Below are 20930 nucleotides of genomic sequence, written 5' to 3'. Positions count from 1 at the left end.
TACATGCCATTACTTATTCCTTTCTCCATTTTCGTTGTTCCTCTTTCCTTTCATTTTTTTTTTCTCGCTCCTTGCTGTCTGCTGCCTTTTGGACCTCCTGGTTATTAGGGCCAGTCAAGTTGCTTATGTAGCAACTTTTTTCCTAATGCCTTGGCAGTTTGTACCACTTGTTTTCATGATTAAAGGTACATTATTATTATTATATTACTATTATGATGTCCTTGTCATGCACATGTATTCGAGTTCGCCAATTATGCTGTATACGTCATGTCATTGGTACTGTTAATTTATTGCTGTTTGGCGAGATCACACTACATTGTTTTTATATGCTTCTCATTGATGCGCATTCAACTCTCTAATTATGCTATTTTTGGTGAAGACCTGTAATTGTTGCTTGTTCACGATCTGTTGCAACTGCTGTAATGTGTGCTTTATCATGTTCAACTTTTGTGACTTGGACGCCTAATTCTGTATGTTAACACACTGCAATCTTTCCAATCGTCGCAATAAAACCGGCCGGGCTCCTGAACGGATGGCATCGCACCACGTGTCCACGCGCCGCAGGTGGCGAACCGCCGGCCGCCGTTCGGGTCGCGCGTGGTGCTCGCAGCCCGGCGCATACCGGCCTACGAGCTGCACGTCGAGCAGGTCAGCATTGCTCGTAGGTGGTTGTGCCGGCAGTAAATCTGCAGGTGAGCCACGCTTCCTAGCTGCTGGCCGCATCGGCTTGGATTAAAAAGCAGGTCCAACCAGTCGAATATTATTTAGCATAATAATGAGAAGAGCGCAATTCACGGCAAGAGGTCGAAAAAAGAAATATTGTATGTCCCCAAACTGTGGAAGCCAATGTTATGCAAATAAATTTTCCCGTATCTGGTTCTGTAGCATCGCTTGGTTTTCCGCAAAAAAACTTTAAGAAATGGCACAAGCGTGTCACTGTAATGCGAGCAATGGACCTTTCGCATAACTTAACTAGTTAGTTCGTGCATTATTTGATTCGCGTCACTGTTTTAAAGATTTCTTTTTTAAATAATCACGTGCTGCCTACGCATGACCAAACCGGACATAAATCAGCGCAGTCCGTCATCGGCCGACGTATTTCCTTGCTTAAATGATATTGCGCGAAACTAAAAAACGACACGGACGTGAGAGAAGACGACACACCAAGCCTTGCCTGTGATTGCACTGAGCGAGGCTATCACGCGAGGCGGGCACAGCAATTCACTCGTGCACTTGACAGGCAGCAGTATTTGGCCTGCGAAAAGAAAATGTACAAGGAATGCGCCTTTTGTGCTTCGGAAGTGTGTCACGCTCGTAGTTGTGATTAAACATGTACTGAAACCTAAACCCAACTATACAGCTGTGAACCTCCGTTTTGTTGCAGCATACTTTTCCCGTGTCGTTGTTGCAGGCGCGCTATCTCAGAAAGTGGCGCAGCTACTTCCTTCCGAGGGACCCGCTTTGGTTTCAGGGAGATAGCGACACAGCTGTTCCTACAACGTAGCACGCCGCCTTGACGGAATCGCGTCGCTGCTGTTACAAGCCGCTACTCTACCAGAGGATGAAACAACGAGCGCACGCAGCAAACCACGTATTAGACTGACGACTTTAAAAAGTGCTTTGACAGCTTTGTTACCGTTCAAAATGAGTCTTTTGGCATGTGGTGATGTTGAGTCAAACCCTGGCCCACTGGAAAAGGAATTGTCGCAACTTTTATCTACTTTTGCTACTTTTCATGCTACTTTTATATAAGTAGCATGACTGCCTCCATCAATGATGTGCTGACTAAACAGAGTAGAATTGAAACAGATATCGCTAACTTAAAAGAGCGCATGCTCAGCCTGGAAGCTCAACTGAGTACTTTACGTTTATTACAAACTGATGTTATTAGTGTCAAGAAAACAGTAACTGATTTGGAATATAACTTCTCCAGTTTGCTATGTAAAGTCGATGAACTAGAAAACAGAGGTAGAAGAAACAATTTGATCGGGTATGGCCTCAGTGAACAAGACGGGGAGACAAACGACAGTCTCTTGAATGGTATCAAAAAAGATGGTTTCAAGGAAAGGCTTGGACTTATTAGTAATAACGTAGAAAGGTGTCACAGGCTAGAAAAGAAAAAAGAAAGAACCCGCCTTGTGATTTCAGAGTTCTTGGACTATCGCGATAAAGGTTCAGTGCTGAAAGAGTGCAATAAGCTTAAAGGGACAAGAGGACTTTCTATAACAGAGGACTGTTCTTTGAAAGTTCGGGAGATAAGAAAAAAAATTGTGGCAAAGCTCAAAAGAAGAACGTGATCAGGGCTCCAAAGTTAAACTAGTTTTTGATAAATGCAGCATAGATGGTGAAGTGTTTGTGTAGGATGTGGAAAAGGACAAGCGCTGTAAGCTAAAAAGAAGGAGCAAATGACACGATAACCGTTGCCAATCGCCATTCACCATCTTAAACCTCAACTGCCGCAGCGTTGTAAACAAAGTAGAACAGCTTGAAGGCATCCTTCGCGCGCTTGACCCCGATATTGCCGTATCGACGGAAACTTGGTTAAATGAAGATATATGTGATAGCGAATTTGTACCGATAAACTACTGAATAATGCTCAAAGACCGCGACAGAAGAGGAGGGGGCGTAGCCATTCTTTCTAAACATGCCCTTCAAATTTTAAGAATGCCGGACACCTCGGCAGTAGAAAGCGTCTTCTGCAACTTTTGTATTAACAACGTCAAATACATTCTTGGTGCCGTAGACAGGCCCCCTAACTCGCCTGTGGCGAACTTGGAATGCTTAAGAGAATACATGTAAACCCATGTAAAACAAGCAGATAAACTAATCTTAACCGGTGATTTTATCCTGTCAAATGACGACTGGAGCACATTCACGTCTCGCAACACCATAAATATTGATAGTGTAATTATTGATATTGCTTTTAATTTCGACTTATTAGAGGTAGTTAAGGATTTCACTAGAACCCACAATGACTCAAATGCAGTTCTCGATCTATTTTTTGTACGTGGAAACATACAACATGATCTCTCATGTATGGTCACGGACGGCATTTCAGATCATCAAGCAGTAGTATTGTCGTTGCAATGTTCCCCTCGCAGTAAAAATGATCAGATTCAGTATTACCCGAAATTTTCTCGTGCAGATGGCGCGTCTGTAATTGACACACTGGCATTTCATCTAGACCAACTTAAAGATAACACTGCCAGCATGAATGATCTGTGGCTTTCATTTAAAAGCACTATATTTAACTGTATGCAACAGTTTGTTCCAAAGATTGCGAGGAAGGCTACGCGTCGGAATCCTTGAATTTCCTTGTCATTATCTGCATATTATTGTGTTCGGCAAAGCCGACTAATAACTCTCCCCTGCTATTCCTAGTGCCTAGGCCACATTCCCCTACTGACTTGCCTCTAGCCTGCTTCTTGCCTACGTTGGCATTGAAGTCGTCGATCAGAATAGTCTATTTTGTTTTGACTTTACTCCTCGTCGATTCCACGTCTTCATAGAAGCTTTCGACTTCCTGGTCATCATGACTGGATGTAGAGGCGTAGACCTGTACGACCTTCAGTTTGCACCTCTTATTAAGTTTCACGACAACACTTGCCACCCTCTCGGTAATGCTATAGAATTCCTGTATGTTACCAGCTATATTCTTATTAATCAGGAATACGACTCCTAGTTCTCGCCTTTCCGCTAAGCCCCAGTAGGCCAGGACGTGCCCGCTTTTTAGCACTGTATATGCTTAATTTGTCCTAACTTCACTGAGCCCTATTATATCCCATTTACTGCCCTCTACTTCCTCCAATAGAACTGCTTGTCTCCCCTCACTAGATAACGTTCTAGCGTTAAACGTTGCCAGCTTCAGATTCCAATGGCGGCCTGTACGGATCCAGGGATTCTGAGCACCCTCTGCTGCGTTACAGGTCTGACCGCCGCCGCGGTCAGTTGCTTCGCAGCTGCTGGGGACTGAGGGCCGGGGGTTGAATGTTGTATTCATATAGGAGGTTGTGGCAAAGTACTGCACCAGGGTGGCCAATCCTGCTCTGGTAAGAGAGTGCGTTACCGGTTCTGGTCACCGGGATCAAGCCGCACTTCAGGCCTGTTTGTGCAATTTGATCTACACGCGGATTTCTTTTTACGTTGGAAAATTGCACGGCACCGGGATTCGAACCACGGTCCTCTTGCACGCGAGCCGGATACACTACCTCTACGCCACCACTACACCATTAAAAAAGCACTGCCTAGTGAGCACGAGCGAAATGTGCATGCTCGAGTGTCCTGTTCGGTAGACAATCGGCATTACTAAGACTGGTGAAAATCCCATAATCGGACAGGTAATCTCTACTTGGAAAGTATATTTAGCGCCAGCAAACTAGCACGGAAGGGAGACGACACCACACTGCACCACAGTGCGTTTCCCTTCTGCCCTTGTTTGCTGGCGCTAAATGTGCTTTCCTAGTCAGTTTACCAACTCCTCCAACAAATGGCAGTGCTGTAATTTCTATGTTGACGAGAAGTGAGACAGGAGCCTACCTATCGAAAGCAAAGTGCATGCTGCGAGTCAAAGAATTCTAGAATCTTATTTCTCACACTAAGACACCGTAGCAGTTGTCCACGCGTCGCTATTCAAAACTCAGTTATGAGCAACCTGTAACTTGAAAGAGCGTAGGTTAGAGCGTGTTGATATTCCATAATGAAGGTTTTTAGCGCACGAAAATGGACGAGAGACAGTGGCAAGACGCGCACATAGGGCTAACTTCCAACAATTGTTTTATTCCACGAAGCGGTAGACATATATATACGTAATACACACCACCGTACGCATGCGCATATGTACTGATTTCTAATCAAATGAGACAGCAACGAGACTTGTGTAATGGAAATTTAAATGATATCGAAGGTGAAAAAACGACCATGCATAGCCAAAAACATTTTTTGTAATTGCAGGATTAAAAGTGATCTCCATAAGGCCACCCTCTGTGTCACGTTTAAAAAATCGAATTGTTTTTTTGAAAGATCGACTGAAGGCGCGCTAACACAAGCGCTTCCCAAACTAGCGATCTTCGCCGCTTCAATAATCTCACGTGCTGTTTGTGTTGGGCTTCTTCCTATCACCCCGCACTGTTTATAAATGGGACTGCACCCATACTTTCTGCAGTGAAAAGGCACATGCCCCGCTTCTCCAGTTCGCGCATTATTTGCATGTTCACGCAGCCTATCATTTACGCACCTTCCCGTTTGGCCGATGTATCTTTGCCGCACGACAGGGGCAGTTCATACACGATATTGTTCTCACAAAGAACGTAGCGTTCCTTGTGATTTGTCCGGCAACTGGACTTCTCAGAACCACAGTAGCTGGCCTTGCACAAGTTGGACAGCTTGATTGGCTCTGAAAAGATGACGCTTACATTTGCGTTATTGCCAATCTTCTTGAGTCTGTGCGAGATATCGTGAATGTACGGTATGATTGCGCATTTCTGCTTCACTCGCGCATTTTCCGGCTCATCCTGTCGCCCGCGTTTTGCGGTCTTAAGGAGACCTTCGGCCACAGCTGTGACGATATGCTGCGGAAAACCGGCCTGTTTCAGGCGATCCACTTGCGCCATAATACTGGACAAACACTTGTGAGGACATGAGCGGCGAAGCGCATTCATTAGGGCTGACTTTGCGATGCCCCTTCTAACGAACTTAGAGTGGCTCGATGAAAATGGCAGTAGCGGCTTGTTCGCCGTTGGTTCATGTGGCCAGCACACCTGGTGTCCCTCAAAAAACATTCTTATGTCGAGGAATCGCAAAGTACCATTCTTTGGCGTTTCATGCGTAACATTTAGCGGTTGTAAACACTTGTTAAAAAGATCTAGCACTTGCGTGACATCAAGACAAACCTCCCCTCTAGGACTTGGATCGAGAAGCACAAGGTAGTCGTCAACGTACCTATACACCTTTTTTTACATTTGAGTTTTCTAATTTGGCATCCAGTATCCTGTTTACACGAGTAAGATAGAGGTTACTTAATATTGGCGCAATACAGGAACCAATGCAAATTCCTTGTTTTTGAAGATAAACACTTTCATCCCACTTGGAGAACGTCGAGCGCAGATACATGGACAATAGTTCAAGAAAACCCTGTGTAGATATGCAAATGGTGTTTACAAACTTAAGTTCATCGTAAGCATCAATAGCCTCTTGAACACATACTAATAACTCATCAAGTGACAGTGAATAATTTAGATCTTTTACATCTATAGAGAAAGCTTTCAAATTACTGCCTACATGCATCTTCAGGAAACCTATTACTTCTTCTGAGTTCTTGGTCAGAAAAAGGATCCCCCCCCCTTCACTGCTAGCAATTTCAACTTGCGTTGAAGAAAAAGGCCTACGCACTTTTGCCAATAAGTTCCATCTTCAGACACTATAATACGCAGTGGCCATTCTGGTTTATAAGTTCAGGACAACATTCATTTGGGCTAGATGGTGCATACTTGAATAGGAAGGAACAGCAAGAAGTGTGAACCACGGTTCGGAGAGATAAAGATTCTTGGCAGAAGCAGGGACACAAAGGCACATGAGGTTTTGGAAGCATTCCATATTAAGGAAAGAGAAAAAAAACTGTGTTAGTGATACTTCCGTGACCCTCTTCAAAAGCGAAATGTCCTATCTAGAACGGTTTGCCAGATGATGCATTATGGTCATTGTGCGCATGTCTGTGATTTTCCTTATATTTGCTGATTTTTCGGTGAATAAAGACAGATGAAGGTGGCGGTTGTCCTGTGTCGTTCTCCCCACTTGTGATCGTCTTAGTTGGCGCTGTTCCTTCCTATTCTGGTTTATAAGTTTTGATCGAGAAAAACATTTCCAGGCACCAAGATTTTTTTGCTTTCGATTTCGCGGACCAGTTTACTCAGGTTTAATTTCTGACAAAGCTTCTGAGCTTCTGATTTCACTTTCGCAAGTGAGACATGTTTCCTGCTATGAAAAACGGAATCCAAAGCCTCATCTGCCTTCTTTTTCAACGAGTTATGTGGGATGACCACAAAACCACCTTCTTAATCTGCAGGAAGCAGTGCCAAGCTATTTTCGCGAAGGAAATGTTTCACACGTTTTAAGGGCACGTCTGGCTTGGATGGCTTGGCTCGCGACACAACATCCACCCCTGCTGAGATACACATTCCTACTTCATTTCCCTCAGCGCATTTTGAAACGTCTCTATCCAAGGTTAAGAGTTCAGGAGCAGACAGTTTAGGTTCAACAGCAAATTTTGGTCCCAGCTTCAGTGTGTCTCTCACATACCCAGGTAATTGTATGCCTCCCTCGATGTGGACTACATTGTTCCGGTTCCCTTGATTCTTTTTCTGTTGATTCTGTTTTGCTCGTAGCAGCCTGAGCAGAGGTCTCCAGAGGGCTTCCACTTTGTCGTCAATTCTTGTTGAGTACTCTCGCCACTTCTTCCTTTTTGTTGCAGGTTGATTTGCCTGAAGGAACACTCTTGCATGTAGCAAGTCCCTGTAAAGCCGAGCTTGCCTGAGGCATTCTGACCTCAGAATCTTGCAAATTCTTCGTCCATGTCCTCTCGAGGGTTCAGGGTCCCCGCAGAAGCGTTGCACGTCCGGCGGCATCTGGTCGAGCCGTACACAGTGCGAGAGCATGCGTGCCCTGCAAGATGAGATGACGGTGATGAGTACGGAAGCATGCAACGTAGAACACAAAACAGAGCCCGATGTACTAGAAATGTAACTTGAAAGAGCGTAGGTTAGGGCGTGCTGGTATTCCATAACTGAGGTTTTTTAGCGCACGAAAATGGACGAGAGACAGTGGCATGACGCGGACACTACCTTGCGCTTTTCGATCCAAGTCCTAGCGGGGAGGTTTGTCTGGATGTCACGAAGTGCTAGATATTTTCAACTAGTGTTTATAACCGCTAAATGTTACGCTTGAAACGCCACAGAATGGTACTTTGCGATTCCTCGATATAAGAATGTTTTTTGAGGGACACCAGGTGTGCTGGCCATATGAACCAAGGGCGAAGAAGCCGCTACTGCGATTTTCATCAAGCCACTCTAAGTTGGTTAGGAGGGGCATCGCAAAGTCAACCCTAATGAATGCGCTTCGTCGCTCATGTCCTCACAAGTGTTTGTCCAGTATTATGGCGCAAGTGGATCGCCTGAAACAGGCCGGTTTTCCGCAGCATATCATCACAGCTGTGGCCGAAGGTGTCCTTAAGACCGCAAAACGCGGGCGACAGGATGAGCAGTTTACTTCACCGGAAAATGCACGAGTGAAGCAGAAACGCGCAATACCGTACATCCACGATATCTCGCACAGACTCAAGAAGATTGGCAATAATGCAAATGTAAGCGTCATCTTTGCAGCGCCAATCAAGCTGTCCAACTTGTGCAAGGCCAGCTACTGTGGTTCTGAGAAGCCCAGTTGCCGGACAAATCACAAGAAACGGTACGTTCTTCGTGAGAACAATATCGTGTATGAACTGCCCCTGTCGTGCGGCAAAAAATACATCGGCCAAACGGGAAGGTGCGTAAATGATAAGTTGCGTGAACACGCAAATAATGCGCGAACTGGAGGAGTGGGGCATCTGGCTTTTCACTGCAGAAAGTATGGGTGCAGTCCCCTTTATAAACAGCGCACGGTGATAGGAAGAAGCCCAACGCAAACAGCATGTGAGATTATTGAAGCGGCGAAGATCGCTAGTTTGGGGAGCGCTTGTGTTAGCACGCCTTCAATCCATCTTTCAAAAAAACAATTAGATTTTTTAAACGTGACACAGAGGGTGGCCTGATGGATATGAGACTAATCTTGGAATTAGAAAAAAATGTTTTTGGCTATGCATTGTCGTTTTTTCATATTTGATATTATCTGAACTTTCCATTACACATGTCTCGTTGCTGTCTCATTTGATTAGAAATCAGTACATATGAGCATGCGTACGGTGGTGTGTATTTATTTATTTAATTATTTATTTAATTATCTAATTATTTATTTAATTATTTATTTATTTAATTAATTAATTATTTATTTAATTAATTATTTATTTAATTATTTATTTATTTATTTATTTAATTAATTAATTAATTAATTACAATTAATTAATTAATTATTAAATTATTTATTTTACCCTCAGGGTTTGCACATTACAGAGGGGAGGGGCATATTACAGACGAAAATTGGAAAAACAGTTGATACAATCACAATAAGAAGCATGAACAATCACCAGCTTAATACAAAAATGAACTGAAACAGTCGCATTCAAGATAAAGCAGAGTAATTTGAACATCTAAAACTAAAACAACAATAAGCAAAAAACAGAAGGACAAATTCAATACAAATAATTAAGCAATATTAAGCATGTTATTCAAGAAATCCTTAAAGCTTGTTGTATCCATGATAGCTGTAGCTACTCGTGGCAGCTGATTCCATTCGGAGGTGGTTCTAGGTAAAAATGCATGTGAATAGGTTACAGTTCTACAACGAGGAACATCAACTTTTTGGAGGTGGTCAATTCGAGATGAAATGAAAGGAGGGGATTTAATGAACTGATTGCGGAGATGATTGTTGTGATAGTAAATTTTATGAAAAAAGAGCGATCCGGGCTATTTTACGCCGAATTGCAAGTTCTGGAAGGTTAAGTAGTGACTTCATCATGGTAACACTGGCTGTGCGGTCATAATTGGATAAGATGAAGCGAACGGAACGATTCTGCACTCTTTCAAGTTCCTTTATCAGTGTAGTACCAGCGGGATCCCAGATAGATTATGCGTATTCAAGTGACGGACGAATGTGAGTTGTGTAGAGAAGCTTTTTAAGTGATGGGGGTGCCATATAGAAGTTTCTTCGAAAGTATCCAAGTGATCAGTTAGCTTTGGTGACGACGTGCCTCACATGATGGTTCTATGATAGGTTACTACAAACGTTAACACCGAGATATTTGTAAGATGAAACAGACTCAAGAGGCGTATTATCAAGATGATAGTGTGGTGATGCTAATAAGGTGCGGGATACGCGCATTGATTTGCATTTCGAAATGTTCAATTCCATGTTCCACGTTTGACACCAGGAATGTATAGTATTTAAGTCGGTCTGAAGTAAGGCAACATCGTCTTGGTTAGTTATTTTCCGATAAATTACACAGTCATCCGCAAATAGGCAAATCTTTGATGAAATGTTATCGGGTAAGTCATTCATGAAAATTAAAAAAAGTAATGGTCCCAATACAGACCCCTGGGGAACTCCCGATAGCACTGGCTGGACTGGGGAATCAACATTATTTGCGGAAACAAACTGAGTACGGTTAAAAAGGAAAGCTCGAATCCAGTTTAGAACATTGGGATCTAGATTTAACTGACCGAGCTTAAAGAGTAGTAAATGATGACTAACCTTGTCAAATGCTTTGGAGTAATCTAAAAAAATACAGTCTATTGTGAATCCAGAATCAAGTAAATGATGCAGGTCTTTAGTAAAGACTAGAAGCTGTGTTTCACAAGAAAAATTTTTGCGGAAGCCATGTGAGGGTGTAAAAAACTGGTATGACTCAAGAAAATTGACAAGGTGAGTGAAGATAATGTGTTCAAAAACTTTACATGGAACAGATGTGAGTGAAATTGGACGGAAATTTGACGGATTGTGTGTTACCCCAGACTTCTGAACTGGCACAACCTTACCTATCAGCCAGTCTTCCGGAACGCTAGATAGCTGCAGGGACTGTGAAAAAATGCATGCCAATATGATAGAGGAGTATTCAATAGTATTTTTCAAGAATTTTGTACTGATGCTGTCGACGCCACATGATGATGAGTTTTTCAGTTTCTTAATGATTGTACGAATACCCTCAGAAGTAATAAAGATGGCGTCCATGGGCAAGTAATGACGTAATGGCAAGGTATGTTGTGCATTGGTAACTACTGGGTGAGAAAAAGCCTTTACAAATGTATCATTTAATACGGACGCGCATTCTACGTCAAGCACTGGATGTCCTTCCGTTGTTAGTAAAGCTATTGCACTGCGCTCATTGCCCCGTATGACACTCCAAAATTGTCTAGAGTTATTCTTTAGCATCTCTGGAAGGGTGCGATTAAAAAACAAGAATTTAGATCGTTTCATTTCAGATAAGTAAGTTGTGGTGGCAGATTTATAGGCTGACCAACGTTTATCCGACCGAGATTTGATAGCAGCGCGATAGAGCCTTTTCTTACGGTTAGAAAGACGGTTTATATATCTGTTGTACCACGGCGCTCTCGTATTCGAAAAAACTTTCTTGGTAGGAATGTATGTAAAGGTTAGTTCTGAAATTTTCGTTTTAAATAAGTCCCAGTTGCTTTGCACAGATCGTTCAAGGTAATCGGACAAAAAATCATTTGAAAAGGAGCATAATTCATTGTTAATTGCATCGAAATCCGCTTTTTTTGTAGTCGCGTATTGTTTTGAGATTCTTTCGGGCGCGTGAGAAAGGCAGTGAAATATTTGCCTGTATAATTACATGATCGCTAATACCAGGCGTGTTAGACACACAAGATACAATTTCCGGCTTTGATGTCAAAACAAGGTCAAGAATTGAAGATGTATTATTTGTAACGCGTGTAGGAAATTGAACCAGCTGTGTCAAACCGAAATCAGAGCAGATGTGAAGGAAATGATCTGCTTCAGCTGATTTAGGCGATGAATATGAGTACGAATTTGACCACATAATGTTAGGAAAATTGAAATCACCTAGCAGAATGACTGGCGCTCCGGGAAACAAAATGCTAACGTGATTCAGGCAATCATGAAGGTCGTCATGAAAATTGGTACACCCAGAAGGAGGGCGGTAGCATACACCAATGACAATTTTTTTAAAAGCCAGGTTGAGGCAACACCATGTTGCCTCCAAACTAGTCTTTATATCAACAGCGTAGCTTTCAACTTCCATGTTTACAGCAAGAAGAACGCCACCGCCACATCGATTAGACCTATCACATCGAAATATTTTGTATTTTCTTTCACAGCAAAACAGCTCTTCGTTTGGTATTTTATCAGAAAGCCAAGTTTCGGTTAACGCGACAATATCAGCGTTAGAATCGTTGGTCAATGCAAACATTTCATCTTTCTTCGAAAAAAAGCTGCGAACGTTAGTAGAGAGCACAATCAGGCGGCTATTGTTAGCGGAAGCGCCGACTCCCCTGGCTTTCTCCTCGCTTCCCGAGGAAGCCAGTGCGCGACCAGAACGAAGGTGCCGCGGGGAGCAGTTGACGACATTGGTTGCGCGTCTGGATGGTCCTATTTGATATACTGCGTCAGTACTGCAATCATCGCCGTAGCATGTGTCATTAGCAATTAATTTGTTATAGCGCAGTTTGAAAGGGCAGTTCAGTTCTTTGGCATAATTAGTTAGTTTCTCTCTAATACGACGAGTGTTGGCTGAAAAATCTTCGCGCATGACCACGCTGCTTCCTTTGAGCATGTGACGCTTCGAAAAAATCGTTTATTTTGTTTTGTAGGTGGAAAACTACTATATTAGGTCGAACTTTGTTGGTAGAAAATCGCCCGATCCTGTGCGCGTGCGCAATGTTATCGGGAGATAAGGTTATTTCGAGAGATTAAAACTTAAAACATTATCTTCTGTCTGCTGCGCCGTTTCAGAAGCGTTATCAACGATACCAAAAAATACTAAACTGTCCCTCCGAGAGCGATCTTCTGCTTCATCAAGACGCACGCGTAGCGTAAGTGCCTCGCTTTCCAGCTGCTCAGTTAGGTTACGCGTTGTTGCTAATTCGCACTGTACATCATCTAAAATAGATGTCCGCTTTTCGACAGATTCTAGGCGCGTAACTATGGTAGAAATATCTTTAGTAAGTGATTGTTGCTGACTCTTAAGCTCTAAGATGTCGCTTGACATCGTCATCTGTGCAGCTTCAATGCGAATTGAACGTTCATGCATGTCCTTCATTAATTTGTGCATCTCCGTAAGTTGATCATTCATGGGACCCGGATTCCGTTCGACATCGCCGCATATCAACAGCAGTAGTTCACACAAAGGCATTAACAAGGCTTCTAGGCATGGAAGCACCCCGATACAGTGGTGGTATGGGGCGGCAAACAGCGAAAACACTCGCCGTGGGCACGGCACAAGGAGCAGACATACATTGTTACTTCTATAACAATGAACGGGGCGATCGTTTCTCACCTGCACAAGAAACAGAAGCGGGTGTTTCAGACGCATGTTCACGATGCCCGCGCCGTGCCCACTGGCGAACATCCGTGATGCTTCTTCTTTTATAGCGTTGTCGCAAGGCAACGTTGCCGATGGTGGCGCTGAAAATCTGTCGACGTCAGTAGCACCGTCGCGCATGACCATTTCCGGAGTTGATCTTGTCAAGGAAACGTTGAGCCAATGCATCTGCTGCTCCATCACTCCCACCACGGAATCATTGACACGTGGTTCAGTTGACGTCGAGGCGCCTTTGACGAAAAGAACGGCCTGCACAAGAAACAGAAGCGGGTGTTTCAGACGCATGTTCACGATGCCCGCGCCGTGCCCACTATATGTGTACGGCTTCGTGGAATAAAACAATTGTTGGAAGTTAGCGCTGTGTCCGCGTCTTGCCACTGTCTCTCGTCCATTTTCGTGCGCTAAAAAACCTCGGCAACCTGTATATTCGTGAGTAACACAATTTGAGATATTCTAATAGAAGGATGAAAGAAGAGGGAGGAAGAAAAAGCTCGCGAGACGATGGCTGTTGCACGTCGGTGGTGGTCAGGCATCTTAACTACTCTGACTCATCTTGTATGTATATATTGTAAATACAGTCTTTCTATACTCTCAATATCCTCGTGACATATTGGCGGAGGTGCGGGGTACCACGGCTAGAAACAGAGCTCCGCAATGGACATTCGCATCACCACCCGCGCCATGAATAACGGCGAGCACGCAGGATCAACGTCGTTGCCGCCTCCAACTTCACCATCACCCGCTATGTCGCTGTCCCCTTCGGTTGTGGTTGTGCAACGCAAGGATCCTGGAACTCTCTCTGGGACCGATGGCGCCGACGTTGAAAAATAGGTGGCTATGTGCGAACGTGTGAGTGGAATCAACAGATGCTTACGCTTATGTCAGCTAACCTGTTGTTCTACCTAAGAGGCACGGCGAAGGTGTGGTATGAAAACCGCGAAGAGGAGCTAACCAGCTGGGACCGACGCAAAGAGAAGTTGACAGAGTTGTTTGGCAAACCAGCCAGCCGTAAAATTGCCGCAAAGCAGGAACTGGCCTCCCGTGCCCAATCCTCCACGGAGTCCTATGTCTCGTACGCCTAGGTCGTGCTAGAACTTTGGCGTAAAGCTGATCAGGACATGACAGAAGCTGAGAAGGTCGGGCACGTGCTTAAGGGCATTGCTGACGACGCCTTTAATCTGATCATGTGCAAAAGCTGCTCTACAGTTGATGCTATCATTAAAGAGTGCCGACAATTCGAGCAGGCCAAAAGCCCACGCGTCCTGCACCCATTCGCCAGACTTCCCAATGCTGCCACAACGCACCCGCCGTGGTTGCTCAGTGGCTATGGTGTTAGGCTGCTGAGCACGAGGTCGCGGGATCGAATCCCGGCCACGGCGGCCGCATTTCGATGGGGGCGAAATGCGAAAACACCCGTGTACTTAGATTTAGGTGCACGTTAAAAAACCCCAGGTGGTCTAAATTTCCGGAGTCCTCCACTACGGCGTGCCTCATAATCAGAAAGTGGTTTTGGCACGTAAAACCCCATATATTATTATTATTATTACTGCCACAACGTCTATTTGTGAAGATCAGCCCGCATAGCCGCATGCGTCGCCCTCAGAGGACGTGATGCGAATCGTTCTACGTGAACTGATGCGATGACACCCGCAGCTTTCTGTTGGTGTAGCCCCGATGCTACCACGTTTTCACTTCCCCTCGTACAAGCCATCGTTCTCCAGGAACTTGAAAACATTGGTTTACAGTCTGTGTGTGCTGTCCCCAATACCAGAGCTAACGAACGCCCTTCTAGTATTTTCTCCCAACCCCGACGGTTGTCTCCGCGTTACCGCAACCCGACTTAGTGGAGAACTGCGGACGACCAGCCCATATGTTTCAGCTGCCGCCGCATTGGTCATGTCGCGCGATACTGTCGCAACTCGCGGCCCTCAACACCTCGCACGTCTACCAACTTGAGCCGTTTTGATGGAAATGCCCGCAATGTTTCGGCCACCGTCGAGTCTAACGACGCCGGCAACTCTGCTTGGAACACGTGGTACAGTCGCTCACCATCGTCGCGCGGACACCAGTCTCGTTCACCGCAAACGCGTAGTCCATCTTCCCGTTCGCCGCAGCCACGTCGCCTTTCGTCCCCTGTGGCTTTTGACCGCACTCTTTCGGAAAACTAAGAAATGTAGCCCTCGGAGGTGGTGCTGCATGCCTGCTACTGCAGCAAATCCTCTGTCTGTGCCCACAAGGAGAAATGTAATTGACGTCAAAATAGACGGCGTACCTGTCCAACCACTCGTCGACACTGGAGCCCACGTATCTGTGATGAGTGCTAGCCGACGTAGACGTTTAAAGCAGGTCCTCCCCCCAGCAGCTGTCCGAGTTCTTCGTGTGGCCGACAGCGGCGAGCTGGTTGTACTTGGAATGTATACTGCGCGTATAAGTATAGCCGGCCGCCCTAGTTCTGTTCTCTTTGCTATGATCGACAACTACCCTCACGACGGTATCCTTGGATTGGATCTTTTATCCACTCATTCTGCTCTCAGCGACTGCGCGAGAGCAGAATGTTAGAATGTTTCAGTTAGAACTGCCTCGACTCGCCGATGCTCCGAGGACCACCCACCACACTTGTGATTGCTTCACGATATGCGTCTGTCACCCGAGGCAGTTACATCACTTTGACCGCCCAGCCATAGGTTCCTGACGGTGAATATGTGCTTCGCCCCATCATCGACGTGCTTTTAAATGGGAACGTTGCGGTTCCGCATACGCTAGTCAGGGTTACTAATAACGACGTTGTTCTACCACTGCTGAATTTCAGCATGTGCCCTCAAGTGATTCCGGCCGGCACGTTCTTGGCCAGCGTTTCTAGTGGTTCGTAATTTGACATTGAGAGTCTGAATGTGGAGAGTGGTTTGTTAGTGCCAGTTGCAGCTCACAGCTCTGGTTCTTTAAAGGGAATCTGAAACGGTTTTCAATTTCCATGAATTGCTGGGATTGGGAAGAACAAACCTAATAACTTACGGTTCCGAAATTTTTTTGTTCGTTTTGTTGATATAAGGGCCGGAAATCGCTTTCTAAATCACCCCCGCGGACACGCCCCCATCACTTCCCGGAGCGCCGGGTGAGGTGGTTGCCAGAGGAGAGAACCGGCGAGAGTGACGTCATTCGCGGGGACCGAGCTGCCGGACCGGCGTGCTGGCATGTGCTGGCATGCCTCTTTCCGTCCTGCGCTTTACTGAACGACGCTACGAGATCTGCCGCCGCCGCCGCCGCCGCTCACGTTTGTTTTCTTTTGCGATTTTCGTAAACTGTTCTTTCCTTCTGTGCTGCGTGAGTGCGTACAGCCAAGGGGGCCCAACATGCCCTCGTTCTGTGCAGCATTCGGCTGCGCGAACACAGGCGGGCGAGACGATGTGGTGTTTCACAGGTTCCCGAAGGACAAGAAGCTTGCAGCGCAGTGGGTCCGTGCGGTGAGGAGAGATAAGTTCGCGCCCACGAAATCAACTGTGCTGTGCTCGGACCATTTCCGTGATAGCTGGATAGCCTTATGACAAATGCGGAAACGCGTTGTTGCTAGCGTTACTATACTCCGTTTCATACATCAGGTGCAACGCTGTGGAGGCTTGAGATACTTCTTGCAGTGGCTGCGTTCGCACTTAGAAAAAGTTCGGTGTTTCTTGACCCGATTTTTGAGAAAATTTTCCAATATATAAGCTCAGTTCTGAATGAAAAAAAAAGAATTTGCCCATAAAAACAATCCGTGTACTTATACGGCTGCTAACACGTTCTTTTAAATCAATTTTCTTTTCGGCATTCTTTAATTGCAGCCCGTCGCCGCAGCTTCACGTGCATGCTCGCGCGAGCAAACGCCGCTGGCACGCTGCGAAGCATAGACGGAAACGCGCAGTAATAAATTTTGGTTACAGGACTTCGTGCGTAGCTTCCACAGCGTTGCAGCTGAGGTATGAAATGGAGTATAGGCTTGCCTAGTGACGTTCGACGTACGGTTGCAGTTATCGTGTTTACCACAAGGTGATGCTAAAACTGCATAATATCTTTATGTCAACACTAGCATGGAGCACTCATACAGATTCTTGATCGAGCCACAATCGCAAAGTCGTCGAATCATAGTATGAATATTGCACATATAATACCTCTGGCCATCTATGGATGTGTATGATAAGCAACTTCGATGACTGTACCTCGCAGCACTGCATGTGCGCGCTTTGAAACGCGGCACTTATGTTCGCGATCGTGTACCAACACTAAAAAAACCACGGGACTTTAGACAAGCAGCGGCAAGGTCCTTGACATCGCGGAATTGCACCCGTGTTTACAATCTAATAAGAAGTTAGTGCTTCGGCATTCTTCCAGCAGCAAGTTCCCAGTGACACTTTAGCGCATTTTTTCTCCCGTCATTGGAACGTGTAGCTACATGGAAAAAACAACATACGTACCAGCTAAGATTTCCAACGCGCGAGAAGGTGCACACATCGCTGTCGCTGTTGGCACACTCAACATCGTCGTTGCCGCCGTTGCCGCCATCGTTTTCCGTATCGGCTGTCGGTTCGAACATGTACGGCGAAAATAAAAGCTGTCCGAGACAGCGAGAACATTCCATAATGCTTACAACTCAGCTATGAAGCCAGAACACAACAGCGTGCTAAGCTCTGAAACGGCGGCGCCGACCGGTGACTGCCGCGAATGGTGTCACAGCGGCCCCGACCAATCACGGGCAACAGCGGCGTTCGCGCGATGCCCTGAGGCGCTGGTGCGCGTTTTCTTGAAAAAAACAGCCGCTTGCGTTTGCTTCCGCCATTTTTGAACCAGATATTCGTGTTCAGGGGACTCAAAACTGTAGATTGCCGCAGAGAACTCATTTTTTTCGAAAAGTGTTACAGATTCCCTTTAACTAATGACTTCGCGAAAATGATTGCACCTGACCTCACCTCTGCACAGGCCACAGACATACCCCAGGCGGCACGTCAAGTCGGGCCAACGTTGTAAACGTACTGGCATTTCCTGGCCTAATGACGGCCGAAGATTAACAGCGCATTTCCAATATTGGCAGTGCCATTCTCACTCCTGGCCCAATGATGGCCTAAGATTAACAGCGTGGCGCGAATATTGGCTGTGCCATTCTGATAGAGACCCAACGTTGGCTCACATTACAGTCAGTAAACTATATTGGCTGTGCCATTCTGATGGAGATCCAACGTTGGCCCACATTACACAGTCAGTAAACAATAATGGCACTGCCGTTCAACAAGGCGGGAATTACTGGACCGGCTTTCGTACGAATTTTCCAATATGGGTTACTAGTTGGCTTTCTTTGGCCCGAAATAAAGGAATTTTTGCCTTGTCGGTTTTTAGTGCTCTACGACTTGTTGAGATTGAACAACATCTTTTGAAAACTAACGAACTGATCACAGACACAGTGCGCAGGAACCAGAAATATGTTTGCAAGCTGCGACCACCTGTGGAACCACCTGTGGTTCACCCATGTCAACTCCATGCATGATACACGGCCATTTTTGCACTTCGCCTTCACCGAAATGTGCCTCCTAAAGAAAAACGCCAGTGGACCACGTAGAAAGCAGGGCAAGTCGCATAACAGGCAAACTAGCCGCTGCTTTATTGATCATGCATGGGAACATGAACTTTCCATAAGAAACAACGGTATTGCGCATTTGCCTGCGCATTGTGTATTTTGCATCTACGCTCTGCGGCTTTGGAGGATCGGGATTCTGAGGAGAATCGAGAATTACAGTGCCACAGAGCTGATGGAACCATTTTATATTGCATCGAGATGGAGCGTCTATGTATTAGAGAGGCCAGACGCATTCAAAATAAAATTCAGCGTCGCCTTGCTGTACTGCAATATCAACGCTAGAAATCGTTTTTTGGGCATCTCGACCCGCGTAAACCTCTGTCGGTTGTCTGGAGAACAATCCGTGGAGTTCAATCCGTGGACAGCGTCGTCCATTTAGGTCTCCACCTCTACATCAAGGACGCCGAGAAGTCGAGGTAGCCGAAGATTACTGCTCAAGGATCGCGGGTCCGGCGTTCACGTATCCACCTTGCGCACCAATTCCCATTGTCCCCCCTTGCTCCAGAGACCCTCGTATGGTCGCTCCTTTCTCCATCGAAGAACTCGAGGCCGCACTTGCTGGGTACAGGCGATCTTCGTCACCAGGACACGATGGCATCAAATACTCTGCGCTTGTAAACCTTGGTCAAGAGGCCAGAGATGCCCTTCTTGGCCTATACAACGGATCATGGCGTGACGGCCTGGTCCCTACAACCTGGAAATCAAGTCGGCTTGTTCCACTCCTCAAGGCTGGCAAATCCCCGTTGGAATTGTCATCTTACCGTCCAATAACACTGGCCAGCTGTGTGGGCAGGGTAATGGAGAGAATAGTCATTACACGGTTAGAATGGTACTTGGAATTTTACAACGCCTATCCAGAGGTAATGGCTGGTTTTCGACGCGGCTGCTCGTCTGTAGACAGCGTGCACTGCCTGATAACTGATGTACAAGCTCCAGGAGGTTTTGTTTCTGCGCAGGCAGTAAGCTTGGGCCAACATCGATAGATAGATCGGAAGGCACGGGAGGCAGGCTGGAACTACCTTGCTCTACAGTCAAGCAGTCTGTGACCTGACTGAACTCTTCGACGTACGCGAATGTCATACCTCTTGTAAGATGCCGGCGCTCATGGCTGAAGTTTGTTACGAGAACTTCTGTGCGTCGACGGTTAATGCTGACGACGCCTCTTGCAATATATGCCATGGCTGAATAGCAGCGCCGGAATTAGTTCGGCGACAGCGTCGTAGTCGCTCGGTATGTCGCATGTCACCGACAGAATGGAGCATGAGCGCGATGGGATGGATGGTCACGTCGTCATCGGCGACGCGTAGAGGTCGACGTCGCTGCTCTGTACAGAGTACAACTGAACCTGGGCCCACGCTAAACGTGATCGACCTGTCCGAAATGTTTATAACGGCACTGTATATTCACGCAGAGAATCCATTCCCAAGATCAGGTCTGCAGCCCTCCGGCAAAACGACAAAAGTAGCAACGAAGGCCGAGGCACCGATATTAATTATAGCGGTAGCTTTGCCTGTAGGCGTCATCAACTGGCCTCCTGCAGTTCTTATGCGGGTACCCGAACACGAAGTCTTGACTTTCTTAAGGAAATCGGCGAGTTATTTACTTATAATACAGAAATCCGCGCCAGTATCTACTCGCTGCCACTGGGCGTCCGTCTATGTAAACAGCGAGAACGGCGCTAACATGTTCTACTGGAGTCGGCGACGTCGTATCGTCCGGCCGTACTGATCGCGTTGGGGGTGTTGTAGCATCTCGATGGGCGGGAACCTTGCCCCCAGAGGTCGCTGCTTTTAGTTTCCCCGACGAGGACTAGGGGACCTGCCCCGGACTACATCGGCGTAACTGCGACGGGACGGTGGAGTGCTCAGTGCAGGTGACGGAGATCGGGGTCGAGGGTGGGCCGAAGGGCTGTACTGGCGTGCTGGTGTCGCGTCGGTTGTCCCAATGAGCGCGAGGGAAGGTGTTTGCGAAGGTCTGTTATCCAGGGTCACGATACGGGTGAAAACGGTAAATATGGCCGGCTTCCCCGCAATGGAAGCAAAGTGGACGCCGGTCGACGGAGCGCCACAAGTCGTCTTGCGAACGAGTGGTCGACTGACCGGCGGCCTT

General features: G+C 46.3%; 1 protein-coding gene across 1 annotated transcript in view; it reads left to right on the top strand.

Moving 5' to 3' along the window:
• Nucleotides 1-20930, top strand: part of LOC142576750 (putative ATP-dependent DNA helicase HFM1) — a 295132-nt gene that overhangs the window by 171310 nt on the left and 102892 nt on the right. The window contains exon 12 of the mRNA XM_075687030.1: nucleotides 565-648. Within this exon, the coding sequence (XP_075543145.1) occupies nucleotides 565-648 (84 nt within the window). The remainder of the gene's footprint in view (nucleotides 1-564; nucleotides 649-20930) is intronic.

Source organism: Dermacentor variabilis, chromosome 3 (assembly GCF_050947875.1).
Source record: "Dermacentor variabilis isolate Ectoservices chromosome 3, ASM5094787v1, whole genome shotgun sequence".
Lineage (NCBI taxonomy): Eukaryota > Metazoa > Arthropoda > Arachnida > Ixodida > Ixodidae > Dermacentor > Dermacentor variabilis.
The sequence above is the reverse complement of the archived record's forward strand: the minus strand, read 5'-3'. Positions and strand labels throughout refer to the sequence as shown.